This window comes from Periophthalmus magnuspinnatus, chromosome 17 (genome assembly GCF_009829125.3).
Source record: "Periophthalmus magnuspinnatus isolate fPerMag1 chromosome 17, fPerMag1.2.pri, whole genome shotgun sequence".
Taxonomy (NCBI): domain Eukaryota; kingdom Metazoa; phylum Chordata; class Actinopteri; order Gobiiformes; family Gobiidae; genus Periophthalmus; species Periophthalmus magnuspinnatus.
Window position 1 is genome coordinate 24,109,702 of NC_047142.1, and position 15,255 is coordinate 24,124,956.

Below are 15,255 nucleotides of genomic sequence, written 5' to 3' on the forward strand. Positions count from 1 at the left end.
TTTGTCACTTGTGAACTTTCTGTATTGACAGGGAATTCTGTTTTGACATCAATTTGAGTTTTATTCTCTATTACTTGGCCTGGTTTAGCTAAATGCTTTAGTTCACTTTCTTTCGTAGATATTTTTGCTATAGCCACTATATTAGTTTGGCTCACATGTTGTGCCACTGTTGAATTTACAACACTGTCTGTCTCAGTATTTATCAAATCATTTTCTGTTTGATTGTTACTTTTCTCCAATGTATCATTGAGATTTACAATATCTGCAGATTTTTCTTTGAGGTTCATACATTTAAATGACTGGCCTTCACTGGCATCTTCAACTCCCTGCTTGATTTGAAGTAAACTTTTTTCTTCTTCACTTACAGGTGATGCCCTGTTATCTTCAGGTATGCCGATATTGGGGTCAAAGTGTACCATCTTCTTGACTTTACTTTGCTTGGATGCTGGAGCTGCCACATGTGAGTGATTTAATTGTTTTACATATCTCTTTTCTAGTGGTGGTGTTTGAATATTTGGCTTTGTTTTATCATCTTTAAATACACTTTCTTTACTTGGACTTGTTGATTTCAGTTGTACAGAATTATTATTTTTTACTTCATCCTTTAATTGTAATTTGGAGTCATATTGTTTTATATCTTGAGAGTTTAGATTCTCTTGTTTTGTTCGTAAGAAATTTGTTTTTACTGGCTTGTGGTTATCTTGTTGATTTGTATTATTTCGTGTTCTGCCAAATTTATCAGCTTCTTTCTTCAGAGGCAGTGCATATTTTAATTGATTTCTAACTGGATCTTTGTTCTCTGGAGGCCAACTTATTTTGAGTTTCCCTTTACCATCAGGGCTGCTTGTAGTTTTTCGCTCTTTTTCCAGAAGCTTTACTGTATTCAAAGACTGTGTGCCACTATTTGAAGAGTTAAGTGTGTTTGTTGTTGCTTTGGGGATTAAAATAGCATCAGCTTGGTCTGCATTCTTCTGAATCCAGCGCTCTTTATGCTGCTTATGGCCAAATCCTTCATCGTAATTGCCCTTTCTTTTAAAAAGCTGCTGGTAGTGAGAAACACAGTAGAACTCTCCATGAAGAGATGAATAGTTGTGAATGCTGCAATACAATAAATATGTTTATAAAAAAATCAAATGCATCAATATCATGAATCATCAGCAAATAGCCTAATCATATGCAATCTATGCCATTTGTGATTTGAAGTTAATTTAATTTGTTGATTAGTTATAAATAAACTTATATTGATTTTCTCACCCAAGCTTCTTCTTACAGTGTTTGCAGCAAAAGCAGTTTGTGTGGAGTATTAGTTTATTGGCCACCATTTTTTCCATCGGATAAACAGGTGTTAAACAGGCGGAGCACATTTCTCTGGCAGGTAACTGAAACTAACAGCAAAAGACTGGATAAGAAATTTGCTAGAAGATACTCTCAGTTAGCAATTAACTACATAGGAATTCAAACATTACCCCGTATTAACTTTTTAGTAGGGCATTGTTAAATTAACATTAGTATTTGATCTAAATAGGGTCAAAGGCAGGTTATTAAATATACATGAAGTAAATTATTTTTAGAGTACTGCTCACGATCAGAAAAAATCAAAAGTCACTTTAATAATCAATAATTTCTTTAATTAACATTGATCAGCAACATACAAACTACATGCTTTTATTCATCATAAAAAAATCTAAGATTATTTACTTTACAAAACACATTCTAAAATTCATACAGAAAAAAAATAAGAAATGACAACTAGAATAATAATAAAATCATATAAAATGCTAATGTTTGTCCATTGATGGGCTAAATGTTACAAAAACACTCCCTTCACCCTTGGACTTCAACACTTGATCCTCAAAATGGCGTCTGTGCATTAAAGGGGATGTCACAATTTCACGTCTGGGAGGAACTACTTCGAACAAAGTGGAGGCCTGACTATCAGACTGTTTGTGAACAAATGTTGAAGTGGTGGAGGACATGAACACATTTCCAAGAGCGTCTGTCTCCTCATAAGTTTCACTGACCGTCTTTTTACCAATTACCCCCGCTGGTGGTTGGCCTGGTCCAGTCTTAACCTCCAATACACTGACTTTACGTTGGGGGGGATTTCTTGATGCCTCAATATTTTCTTTGTGGCCACAGTGGTTTTGGGTGTTGGATTTCGGTGTGAAAGTTGTCATTGTGGGGTTTTGCTGTTCAGCCGGTTTTCTTGCTGCTGAATGGATAGATATGAAGGATGGTGATGATTGGGAAAGGGAATGCTTCGGTTGGACATGGCGTTGGAATTCTGGATTCAAACCACTTGTACTTGCCTTGATAGGCCCTGGTTTAGCTTTGCAAGAGCCAATGCTGATTTTCCTGATATTGTTGGTAGGATGAAGATGTTGTTCTGACCTTAATGTTTCATCAAACAGACCAGACAGACCTGCAATATCAGCCTCTGATTTGAGATTGGACACAGAGTACAGGGCTTTTTTAATGGTTTCTTCAATGTCAAGGAGCTTTGCAATGGTCTGTTCCTTCAAAAGTAGAATTTCTTTGCTGGCCTTTTCCAGATCTTCATATGCTGTGTCAACTGAAGATATGCTTTCTAGATCATCATCTAGTGAATCTGCATCAAACTTCTCTTCCATTGTTTCATGTTTTGCGTTTGTCTCTGTAGCAGCCCAAGCAGGATAATTTTTGTATAGTTTCTTAAGTGATTTATCATTCATACTTCTGCGATCTCCTTCTATCTCTTGCACTTCATCCAGGACTCCTTGGAGTTCATCGCGTTTACGTAAATTGTCAAAGATTTCCATTGCAACTTGAACATTTCCTTTTACAATTTCATCCATATGAACAGATAATCTCTGCCGTCTCTGCTCTTCGGTCTCCCTAACCTTTTTCTCCCTCAAAACAACTTTTTCCACATTATCCTGTTGCTCTTGTTTTACACTGCAGGCAACCTCAGGTGTAGAAGTACTCATTGTATGGGTTTCAAGACTTGGTGGAGACTTTGGTAGAGGAAAACTGTCTGTATCTTTGGGATCAGTTACTTTCACCTTTTTACACAATACTGGACCTCTTTTGGTGTCTTTTCTTTCAAAGTTTTGTAAAGCTGCTTTCACACTGAGGTTGGTCTCATGGTTGCCTTCTTCTGCAGATTTCTTCATGCACATTTGGATTTCTTCTGCAGCATTTATTTTCTGTGTGACATTTCTTTCCATTTCAACTATATTGCTTTGGTATTCTGAGGATTCATCTGAAAGTTGTGGTGAACTAACTGTTATTTCTTTGGTATTTATTATTTCATCCATTACTGGTGCAGCTTTGCTCTGGCAGTATATTGGACTTGGAAAAGTGCCAGCATTCTTTACATTATTTGTTGCTGAACAGTTTGCATCAGAGGAAGTCTTTTCTTCTTCCACCAAAACATATTTTGTCCATTGGGGTTTTGGTGGCAATGTCGGCTTCTCATGTTGTGGTTTTTCAGATGAAGTTGCAAGTGTTGAAGCAGTGTTTGTGCAGCAGGGCGACTGAAAGTTCCCTTTGTCTACCGAGATGGATGGTGCAGTGGTTGAAGCCTCTTCATGGGTTACTGAAATTGAAGGAGACAGTTTTGTGTCAGATGGTGGCACTGACATCTCAACACATGGTTTGGTAACTGTCTTGCTCCTTCCTGAATTCCTGTATATCATAGCAGCTTTATAATCTCCCTTGGAAACATTTACACTAGACCTTTCAAGAGACTGCAAAGCCAATTGCACATTGCCTTTAACAATGTCCTCTTTATCTGTGGGTTTCTGCTCTGAAACTGCACTTTGCAGAGACCTTATAGCTGCTTTGATATCACCTCTGATAACCTCTCCTGTTTCATCCTCATTAACATGACCATTACACTCATATTTGGGTAATGATTCTGTACCATTACTGACTACAGCTGAGTTGTGTTCATAGGCCTCAAAGGAGGCATTGTTTTCCCTGTGTTTTACTAAGTCACTGACCTTAGGGTAAGTCTTGACTTGTTGACACCTTGACGAGGAAGCTGATGACATCATTGTAGAAGTTTCTTCTTGAGTTGATACGTTCAGATTGTATATCTTGCCTGGAAGAACAACTTCTCTTTCAATTTGCATACTTTGCTGCTTTGCCATTTCAAGTGACTTTTTAGCGGCTTTAACATCCCCAGAAACAATGACTTCTTTTTGAATCTGTTTGGTTTCTGACTCAAGATCTGGGCCTGACAAGTCCATATCATAGATAGTCCCAGGTTTGATCAGCTCTCGCTCAATGGTCATACTCTGCTGCTTCGCTCGTTCTAAAGACTGCATTGCTGCTTTAATGTCACCACTGACAATTTCCTCTTTCTCTACAGAACTTTGCTGTTTTATGGCAAGTTGTTGCTTTGCCATCAGGACATCTCCAGGAATTATGTCATCCTTTGGGATAAAGGTTTCAACATTTAAGCTGGCTTCGGATGAAAACACCTTTTTGGTGTTCTTTACATCTCCAGGTAAGACATCTGAAACAGTTCGCTCTACTTGTTCTTTTTGCTGACATAGATTTCTCTTTGCTTCCTTCACATCACCCTGTACAATTTCAATTTGTTCTTGTGACATGTGACAATTGTCAACTTCATCTTCTAAATCCTCTGCATGAAGACTCTTTAGGTCTCCTTCTTCAATGCATCTTTTGTATAAATTCACATTTCCCTTTTCATTCTTGTCGACTCTGTATGTTGTTGTTGTTCTGTTCTCATTGGCTGTGGCTAGGAGATTTCCAATAGTGGACTTGACATCGCCCTTTTCAATCTTGACATCTGTTTTAGTTTCACAATGATTTAGGAGCGAATAAACAGACATCTCTGCTTGTCCTTCTGCAGACTCTTGCATTATAAGCCCTCTTTTAAAAGTCTTGTCTTGGCCAAGGAGTTCGTCAATCCTCTGGACAATATTTTGTATTCTCTGATCTTTCTCAAAGTCAATTGAACCGGACTGGTAGACAGGAATTTCAACCACTGTAGTCTTCACATCTCCTTTCTCCACCTCTCTTAATAGGGTAATCTGAGGCTTTAGCGTTGGTTTGTGAAGCAATTGTATCATTATGTTTCTAATATTACCTCCAACTTCCTCATCTTTGTGGATTTGAACATTTCTGTTGCTTTCAGTGCAATACTTGGCCATATTGACAGTTTCACTGTCTTTTCCTTCAATGATGATGCCACTTGAATGGACAAAGTTAAGATCATGCAGGTAGGACAGAGTATCTACAACATTAGTAGCCGTTATTTTGTCCAGTGGTGTTGTTTCAAAGAGCCATGTAGTGCATTTAACATCAGACTTGGGTATTTCTGCCACAACACTTCCTGCTGAAGAACTTTCTTGCTTTTTTATCTTGTCCAGAGGCTGGGACTCAAACAACCAAGTGCAGCGTTTGACATCTCCTTTCTGACTGTCTTCTCTGTGAACTGTTTGTATTTGGCTTTGCTCCTCAGACTCTCCCTTGAGACTATCAATAGACTGGTTTTCAAAAAGCCAAGTTGAGGTTCTTACGTCTCCTCGCTGGACATCTGTGACACTTACCATTCGTTTTACCTTCTTGGAGGCTTGATCGGATTCAAATATCTGTTTATTCTGCTTCACATTGCCGCAACCAAGCTCTTCAAAGTCTTTAACAGCGGGTGTGTCTTTCTCAGTAAGCGTGTCCAGAGGTTGTGTTTCAAACTTCCACCTGGCAGATTTTACATCCCCTTTCTCAACATCTTCTTGGGTGACAGCACGGATGACGTAGACCTCATTTTCAGCTTTTATAGTATCAAGTGGCTTTGTCTCAAACATCCACCGTGCACCTCTTACATCTCCACTCAGAACTTCTTCCTTTTTCACTGTTGTAACCTCATGAAATTGCCCCTCTTTGTCTCTGATGGCATACAAGGGAGTGGACTCAAACATCATGGTACTCGTCTTGACATCGATGCTGCTGGTTGGCTTCTCCACAACCTCAGACCTCTGTTCTAGTTCTTTTTCATGAATCTTGTCCAGTGATGAGGTTTCAAATATAAACTTCTTGTGTTTGACGTCTCCAAATTCAGCATCACCAACTTTCTGGACGACCTCCTCTTTATTGTCCTTGTTGATCTTGTTCAATGGACAGTTGTCAAATAGCCAGGTGACTTTATGCACAGACCCTTTCTCAATGGATTCATCATGGTTTTGAGAGTCTAATGATGTCATTTCTAGCCCAATTTCATCAAGCGACTGGGATTCAAACAGTTCTTTGACTCTTGAAACGTCTCCCGACTGAAGGTCAACCTGGCTAACGCAATGTAACTCTTCTGAACCTGCATCTTTTTGTATTTTGTCTAATGTTTCTGTTTCAAAAAGATGTTTCACAGTTTGAACACCAATTTCAGGTTTCACAGTGTCCTGAATTGTACTACAAAGCTTCAGGTTATACTGCTCACCATCCTTGATGCTGTCAAGTGGCTGTGATTCAAACATCCAGGTAATGGATTTGACATCAGTGCCATCAATGGCTTCTTTTTCTGTCGCCGTTTCACTTTTGTCATATAGTAGGTCCATGGGATGAGTTTCGAATAACCACTTACAGGTTCTGACATCACCTTTACGCTGCTCCTCTTCTGCTGATGCACTTGGCTGGTTGAACTTCATATGGATCCCATCAATGGTTTGTGTCTCAAAAAGCCATTTTGCTGTCTTGACATCACCCATTGTATCTTCCTGTCTAGTGATGCCTTTAATGACTTCAACGTTTCCCTTATTTCCTGCCTGCTCATCCAAAGGCTTGGTCTCAAACAGCCACTTATAATTTTGGACTTGTCCTTTAATGGATTCCTCTCGACTGATAGCAGTAACCTTGTGCAAATTTCCAGAGCTGTCTTTTATGGCATACAGATTACTTCTTTCAAATAACTCTTTATTTTCTTGGACATTTCCTGGTTCAATCTTTCTTTCCTTATTTTCAACATGTTCCTCTGAACGGGCTATCTTACTGAGGGGGATTGTTTCAAATAAATGTTTGAATGTTTTCACATCTCCTTTCTCAATCTCCTGTTCTTTGGTCATGACATTAGTTTGGGTTCTGCCACTCTCAAAAATATGTGTCTTGCCCTTAACTTCTCCTTGTTCTTCAGCTGAAAGTGTGATTTTCTGCAATCGTCCGATTTCATAATTGTCATGCAGAGTCTCCATGGGCTGAGTCTCAAAGAGCCACAGAGATGACTTTACATCTCCACCAATAATTTCATCTTTTTCCAGAATTTTCTCTGCAGAATCTCCCTTTAGTGCTGACAAGGGATTTGTCTCAAAGAGTTTGGTTTTATTAATAACATCAGCGTCTGTTTCACATTCAACCACCATCCCCTTTAACTTGTCTCCTCCCATCATCTCATGTATTGTATCAATGGCCTGTGTCTCAAACATCCACCTCTTTTTACCGACTCCTCCTATTTGACCTTCTTCCAGTGAAATCCCCCGGATAATTTTGACTTTGTCAGTTTCTTTATTGATCAGATCTAAGGGTTGTGTCTCAAATAGCCAGCGTGCAGTGCTAATGTCGCTGCTGTTGATCTCTTCTCTGCAGATAGACTTGATTCTGTGGATATTGCCGCTCTTGTCTTTTATGGCACAGTTGGGATCGGCCTGGAACAATTTCACAGTCTTCTGGACATCTCCTTTTTGTTCCTGTAGCTCAGATTTCAGTTTTAGAAAGTTGTGGTCTTCTACTGAGTTGCAGCGTCCTAAGTCGCCGAGCGGTGTAGATTCAAACAGGAATCGATTGCCTTTCACATCACCGGCCTGAATGGGCTCCTTAAGCACTGCCTCAACCAACTCACTACCTTCTGCAGATTTACTGAGAGTAGACAGAGGCTGTGTTTCAAAAAGCCACGCTGATGTCCGCACATCACCGCAAACTGAGGCTTGTCTTTGAGTGCATGGCTGGCTCAAGTTAGTGTGCTCAAACTTAGATGTGGTGCCTCTGACATCTCCCCCCGTTAAATCCTCCTCATCGAGCAGCTTCTTGGTTCCGTGAGGATCCCCAATGTTATCCAGTGTCCAGTTCTCAAAGATCCACCTCATTGACTGGACCTCGGCCTGGTATGAGCCCTCTCCGGTCTGAGAGGTTTCTGTCTGAACAGCCCTCATGAGGTCTTCTTCAGCTACGTCATCCAGGCTGGCTCTGAGGTCAGGGTGGATGTGCTTGAACAGTCTCTTTAGCTCACTTTTCTGTCGCTGTTGGTAATACGTGGAGAATGTTTCTTTTGGCGGGGGAGGAGGGAGGGGGCTTCCAGAAGAAGCCCCATCATAGTCGAGGGGCCTGGGAGGGACAGGCGGTGGAGGAGGAGGGGGAAGGTCATCGTCATCACATGCTGTGTGTGAAACATTAACGGTCCCGTCTACAGCATCCATCTAAACAGAAGAGACCATGAATATAGTTAGTAGTTTGAACACGTGGAATAAAAAATAGTACTGCTGCATGCAAATGACAAAATGGAAGTGAAGCTGTACTTTACCTTGTGTTGGCTTTCAGCTTTACAACAAACTGTCCATGTTTCAAACCAGGGTTAACACTTCAGAGCTGTTAGTCGGCAGATGCAAAATACAGAACTATACTATGTGCACACACACATGTATACATATATATGTATGTGCGCGTTCCTTTATAAATCGATAACTATTGATGTTAGTAGATGAGTACTAGAAATATTTTCATATCCATAAAGCATTTTATGACTAGACTGATTAAGATTCACCATTCAGCAGGTCAATCATCGAACTTAGACCTTGATTTTGAAGGTTTATATTCAGATGTAAACAAAAAGCTTTCCAAACTTAATGAAATGCAAGCCAAGCATAAAACCATTATACACACAAATTAAACCAAGACTGAACATTGCACAATACCTTTTTGACTCTGGGCTTTTTTCCTTGTGCAGTACCAGTAGATTCCTAATAATATAAAAACAGAATTATATGTCTTCATATCTTACAGAATATGTAGAGTTTTTTACAGTGATTTTTGTTATTGTTGCAGTACTATTTGACCCTGTGCGGTCCTTGACCTGTGGTGAATAATAAAAGGCATTTGAAGCACTCACGGGCTGCTCTGACCCTCCTGGGCTGTCAGCTGAGCGGGACAGATACAGAGCGGAGCGGTCTCTCACAGAAGAGGAAGTGGGTATTTGGTTTCTGCCTTGGATTGGTGTCCCCTTATTCACTGTTCCACTATTATTATCATCTGAAACACACAAATAACAGTACATAAAGCAAATGTAATGTTTGTGATGTTAAGTTCAGCACCTTTGGAAGTTGGTTCCAGGGAGTATATTTATAGTGTTTCTTACTGTGTGTATTTATAGTGATATTGGTATCTGTTTTGTCTATGGAAACTATTTTATCTGCCCTTCTTTCCAACCAACTCTTACATAAGGCCACACAACAGGAACAGAACGCATTTATATGATTTTATCTGAAGCAATATTTCCCATAATATATAAAACTGTTTCTATTTTCATCTGTTTTATTTTGGATTGGGATTGTGCAAATTAGCTTGATTTATTTTACTTTTGTAAAATAAAATGGCAGGCAACAATTGTGCAGTCTTTGATCCCAGGGCCGACAGATAAATAGGGCCACACAGACAGTGTCTGCTGTCACAGGCTCTCCAGACCTCAGCTCTCAGCATGCCATGGCTGACTATGATGCCGGAAAAAAAAAAAAAAACACCAACTGGTGTCAGCTGGAGTGACCCAGATTGTTTTCACATTGTTGGTCAGAGCACTCAGCCACAGGCATCAGCACCTGATGTGAGGAATGTGTCTGAGAGACAGTGTTAAAAGCCGGAAAAAATATATTTATATTTCAGCTGCTTTAGACTAAACATGGGCTCAAGTTTGGCACTCAAATAGAAATGTCTGAAATAACATAATTGAATACAATATTAATAAGTAGGGTATTATGGAGTTCTTGCAGTGTCTGAAAGAATCATGGATCATTACAACATTATGGATGTAATTATTACTAATTTTACTCTTTCAATTCCATTTTGTAATTTTAGTGCCTGGGGTCTGAAGCAATGTATGCTGTAACTTATTGTGAATGTAATCATTTGTTTGTACAGGTCACTGCACCGCAGGCACCCAGCTGTAACTAATGTTCAGATTTGTAGCACACCTTTCTTTGACACACTGAGCTCTGAAGGGACAAAAGAGTGGACCAAAAGAGTGGCGCCTCTCACGAGCCCGGACTTAAAACATTGTTACAGATGGGTGAGCAGACAGAAAGAGCGCATGTCCTGTTGTGGTCCTCTTTGAGCATTCAAGAGGTCAGACCTATTGTTAAATAGATGAATGCCCAATCAACAACAAAATATTATGGATGCACAATTTATATTAGGGGTCAGAAAGCTTTTTTTCAACATGATTTTGATCTGGGTCAATTACAACTACACTGTTCTCAGTATTTTACAATAAAAAATCTGACTTGGATGATATTTTACACAAATTTAGGACAAGTAGAACTTGTTTACCTCTTTAAACTGACTGGATGTTATTTGAAACTATTATATGTTATTATAATTAAAGATTACCAATCAGAATTAGACAATACAATTCCATTATTGCTGGACAACACATAGAACATTCAGTAAAAACACTTAATACTCACTGAATGAGGCCTGTGGAAGTTCTCTTATTGTGAATGTGTTGCGTCTTTAGGGCTCTCTCTGCTCGTATCTCCTCTGTGCCTAAACTCTTTCTAGGCTCCGGCCTGGCGGACAGCTGATTTTTATCCAGTGGAAGTGGCCCTGGTTATTTTTGGGAGGTGGCTATTGCCCTGTACTGCCCTGTAGTCAATTCCCCTCTGTGACTCAATGTGGGACGGGGGCACCCCTCCACCCCCATTCCAACTCATACATTGTCAGTCACTAAAATGGGCTTGGGATTGTCAGTGGGGGTTTGTCAGTGACAAAATGACCTACAGGTGAACATAATGAGTCAAATAATCTAGTATCTGGGATCTCTTGATGGTAATAATTAATGATAATGACCTTTTCACATCAACAATTTAGACTGCAGACAACAGCGTTTAAGAAATGCATTATAGAAGTGTTGCTTCATTATATGCTTTAAGACAAGGTAAAATAGTTGTCCCACAATGATTAAATTACAGATTAGAATAATTGTAAACATTTTATTCTCAATTTCATCCGAATAGATCCGAAGGAGCAGTGAAGGAAACACAAATGTTCAAATGTTCATTTAATATTGTCAACATAAAGCTTTTGTCTCTTTTAGACTTACTCACAGTGGGAAAAGTAACCAAAACCTAAACTCAAGAGTACTGTTACTTCAATACAATATTACTCAAGTAGGAGTGAAAGTGTACTGCTCTCTAAAAAGTTACAGAGCACTACCCCTCTCTGATCACTGTTATTGGTGTAATTGCATTTCTGGTATTTAACATTTCAATCGTGGCAGCTTTCTAAATGCAAATGTATTGTACTAAAAGCTCAATATTTTTTCTCAAACCATGACCCATGAGGATAATAAGATGCGGTCAAGGTCTGCGTCTAGTCTCCCTCTGATCGGAAGGTATGTGCAGGACACATACTTATGTATTTACACACAGCTCTGTCTTTTTTTAGCTGTTTCCTCGCATCTGCCAAAGCTTATTAAGCACACTAGTTACTGCTCAAATGTTTTTAGACTGACACGCTCAGTGCCATAAGAAAGAGGTTACGTGTGCCTATCATTACTCTATCATTTGGTATAACATTACATCCGTACGTCAATAAATGTTTATGAGCAGTGACACTAAAATACAGCGCTGACCTAATACTGTTATTGCAACTCTAGACAAGACACACAGCTATTATATTTATTACTCACCCTTTAAGAATCTGGACTCACTCATAGCTGTTCCTTTGGTCAAATCTCTCTGAAAAACAGTCAGTAGAAAATGAAGACTTAAAATGTGTGTGACATAATATTCAACATTTAATCATGAATTTATAGCCTAGTAAAAGTTCTATCTACCGACACCTTGCGGTATTTATTGGCATAGTAAGTGCGTGTACAGCCAGACTCAGGTGTTTGTTTGGTAAATCCTGCTATTAGGCATTTTATTATATTGCTTTTATGTTTGTTTGTTTGTTTGTTTGTTGTTGTTTTTTTAAACCTTGCTTGATTTACATACTTGATAAAATTGGTTCTTTTTGTTTTTTCCCCAGTCTTGTAGAGCTCCCTCTGGTGGTGTCGTCAGGTGCTGCATGCTGGAGCCACTGTGCATCATGCTCTTTGACTCAAACAGCGCACACAGAGCTCTTGTGCTGAATACTCCCCTCTGAGGCAGGACGTCCATAGACCGGCTCCGGGACAAGCTCACTCTGGAGCTGACAACAATGCCCCCCCTCCATCTGCCGTCCACAAGGTCCTCCCCCTGCACCCCATGTGAAGGCAGTTAGTTCTCGTTTTTTGACCAACAAATTAAATGGAAAAATGCTACCTGTGTTTCGTTGTATTTTCCAATGCTTCTCAAGTCAGAACAGCTTTGATAACTGTTAAAAAGAAATTATTTTATCTTTTCTTTAAAGAATATCAGGCAAGTCAATTAAAGTTGTATATTGGTCCACACTTACTGTTGCACCAGTTGAGACACAGACTTCCGGTCCCAGCGGCTTAAAACTGGCATAGCTGTAACATCAGTGACAAAACACCTTAGATTTTTTATTTATATAAAACTACTGCAAAAATAAACCACTAATTGATGGTTTTCAGATTCTAGTTTGTGATGGTGTCATATTCCCAGATAGGGGCCAAGAGACTTCTCTATTGATACCACTGTACTTTGCCATGAAACAATCAAAAGCTAAATTCACAAATGTTGAACCTGATTATTTCTAATATGATTATACCACAGAACTCACTATATCACAACCAAAATCTGCATTTGAGCAATATTAATTTTAGCAGTGTCCCATCTGTATTAAATGTTGTAGGCCTATGGAAGGTTGTAATTGCATTTGAAACCCAGCAACTGGCCCAGAATGGCATTGGTGCATAGGCAAACTTGGCTCTGGATTATGGTAAAACGGACAGTCACTCTCAAAGTCATATGACACTGTTAATGTTTATCTGCCTCACACTACTACTTTCAAATTTAAAATATGCGTTGTTTAAATATAAATAATGTTTTGATCATCATTTAATGTCAGTACAACCACAAATATACTCAAAATATACTTAATGGATATTTCATGTTTTAATCAAAACTTCACAATTAAATTAAACACAGAAACACATAATATTCCAATTGCAGAGATTGTCGATGATGATTGTTTTGTCGGGATTACAAAATAATCAGTCTTGATCAATGAATTGATTTTTAGACATATTATTAACATAAATAGCCTTTACCTGCAGCGAAGTCACCTGTGCATCTTTCAGTTGCTGAATGACTGACAATTGAAGAGCATCTCTTACTGTTTTACTAGACACAGCAGAAATAAAGGTGTCAAAGTCCTGCAACACCTTGTGACTGCAGAGCTCTCCTGGAAATCAAACAAGCAGTCATAATTTACTAGTAAAATGATTTAAAATGATTGACAGTTTTAAAAGGGGATTATGATGAGCAAATTATGAGTGTGGTGCATTTGAAACCCCTGCGAAAGTGGAGCATGGACTCCTACACGATGACAGCTGGTCTAGTCAGATGTTAGTGTTTAAATGCCTGACATAGCCGCTCAGTTTATGTATCACAGCAGTTCACATATTTCCCAAAGGAGGGCGTATGCATGCAGACATAGGGCACTTGTACTTTTATCATGTTTCTTCATTGATGTTTAACAAACAGTAGATGGAGCCAGAGGGACGTCCTCTGTTAAACTGATGGCAGCTCATTGAGAGAAAAAACATTCCTGTTTATTAGCCCTTTGCACATAAATTAACTGTATGTGTCTGCTGCATCTTTATACTTGACAGTGGACTGTTAGTGCATGAAATACACTGATGCTTTGGACAACATGCAGTAAAGAGAGCATGTGAAAGATTATTGTTTGTGTATTTTTTGTGTTGCAGCAGTAGCAGAGGAAGGGAGAGGTGTCCAGTGAGTCCGGGGGTGAGAGGAGGAGGGCGGGGGCCTTCAGAACAGTCAGTCCCGGGCTGAGCAGCTGAGAACAGAGCAGCTCTCCTTCCTGCCGTGGCTGCTGCTAACGCTCACATGCAGCCGCATGTGACAGCCCACAGCAGAATACAGTGAGGACAGGAGCTCCCAGTGCCAGGATCAGGACATGCGGATGCAAAACAAGTCTCTAATACATATGTACTTTGCATTTCCAGTAACATTCCTTCATAGCCCTATTGCATTACTCAAGCACACCAGCAGTTTGTCAGAAAAGGTCAGAGCAGTTTTGTGGCGGATGTTGACAAGAGGTTCATTGTTGAATGGGGAATGTCAAAGCCAATCACACAGCTGCTTGCTGCTGAGGCTCGTGTGGCTCACATGTAGCAACAGATAAGATCACTTCTGTTGAATACTCTAGTTGTGTAACTTACTTAGCACTCACTGCTGAAATAGACTTGCAATGACAACAATATTGTAAGGTAATCCATGGGGCAATAAAGATAAAATATGCAAATGAACTTCAAGACAATAAAACGTCCCTACTTCCCCACCTGCAAGCTTTAGGAACAATGTAGAGGTGAATTTGCCTGTAAAACATAGTTCTGTTCTAACAGTTGCTCCAGTTTGTTTATGTAGGAGGGGCCTTTGTGAATCTGTAGCTTTGAGCCAATACACAGCTAAGAGGAAGAAGTTAGTATTTGTTTATAGTCTGTAGTCTCAGGGTTAGTGAATTAACCTACTATATGAAAGATGTGAAAGTAAACCCTTCCCCTTGTGTTTATCAGTAAGATGGAGACTTAAATAAGTCAATAATCAGCAGTTTACACAACCAGCAGACGTACACTGATTGTGTCACATTTTTTCCTTAGTATATTATATCTTATATAATCCTGAACACTTGAGCATGTTAATGACTCCTGTTAAGCAGCTATAGTTTATAAAAACAACTTGTCAGATATTTTTCCGTTTACATTACACAAGCTGCAATGCACTCAGATGCCACTGGTGTCATCAACTATTTAGAGAAGTCAAAGACTGTTTTCTGCATTGCCATAGTTTTATTCTATTGCTAGTATTTAGTAATAGTAATATGTCTTCATTGAGCACCTAAAAAGAAATTAAGAATTTTTTTTTA

General features: G+C 39.3%; 1 protein-coding gene across 1 annotated transcript; it reads right to left on the bottom strand.

The window, feature by feature from the left end:
• Positions 1-1,608: 1,608 nt before the first annotated feature.
• On the bottom strand, positions 1,609-13,444 carry xirp1 (xin actin binding repeat containing 1). The gene is made up of 9 exons (XM_033982658.2): positions 13,415-13,444; positions 12,637-12,691; positions 12,504-12,555; positions 12,195-12,437; positions 11,888-11,936; positions 9,098-9,237; positions 8,904-8,948; positions 3,984-8,408; positions 1,609-3,577 (listed from the first exon to the last, which is right to left on the bottom strand). The coding sequence occupies exons 2-9, from the start codon at positions 12,687-12,689 to the stop codon at positions 3,575-3,577; spliced, it is 5,010 nt and encodes a 1,669-aa protein (XP_033838549.2). The 5' UTR covers positions 12,690-12,691; positions 13,415-13,444; the 3' UTR covers positions 1,609-3,574.
• Positions 13,445-15,255: the final 1,811 nt, after the last annotated feature.

What these genes read in the sequence shown, in the direction of transcription:
- xirp1 (XM_033982658.2), bottom strand. Translation starts at nt 12,689, where the DNA reads ATGCCAGTTTTAAGCCGCTGGGACCGGAAGTCTGTGTCTCAACTGGTG. An exon ending in GTGTCTCAACTGGTGCAACA is followed by an intron (nt 12,556 to 12,636) that starts GTAAGTGTGGAC and finishes TCTTTTTAACAG; the next exon opens with TTATCAAAGCTGTTCTGACT. An exon ending in GAAAATACAACGAAACACAG is followed by an intron (nt 12,438 to 12,503) that starts GTAGCATTTTTC and finishes CATGGGGTGCAG; the next exon opens with GGGGAGGACCTTGTGGACGG.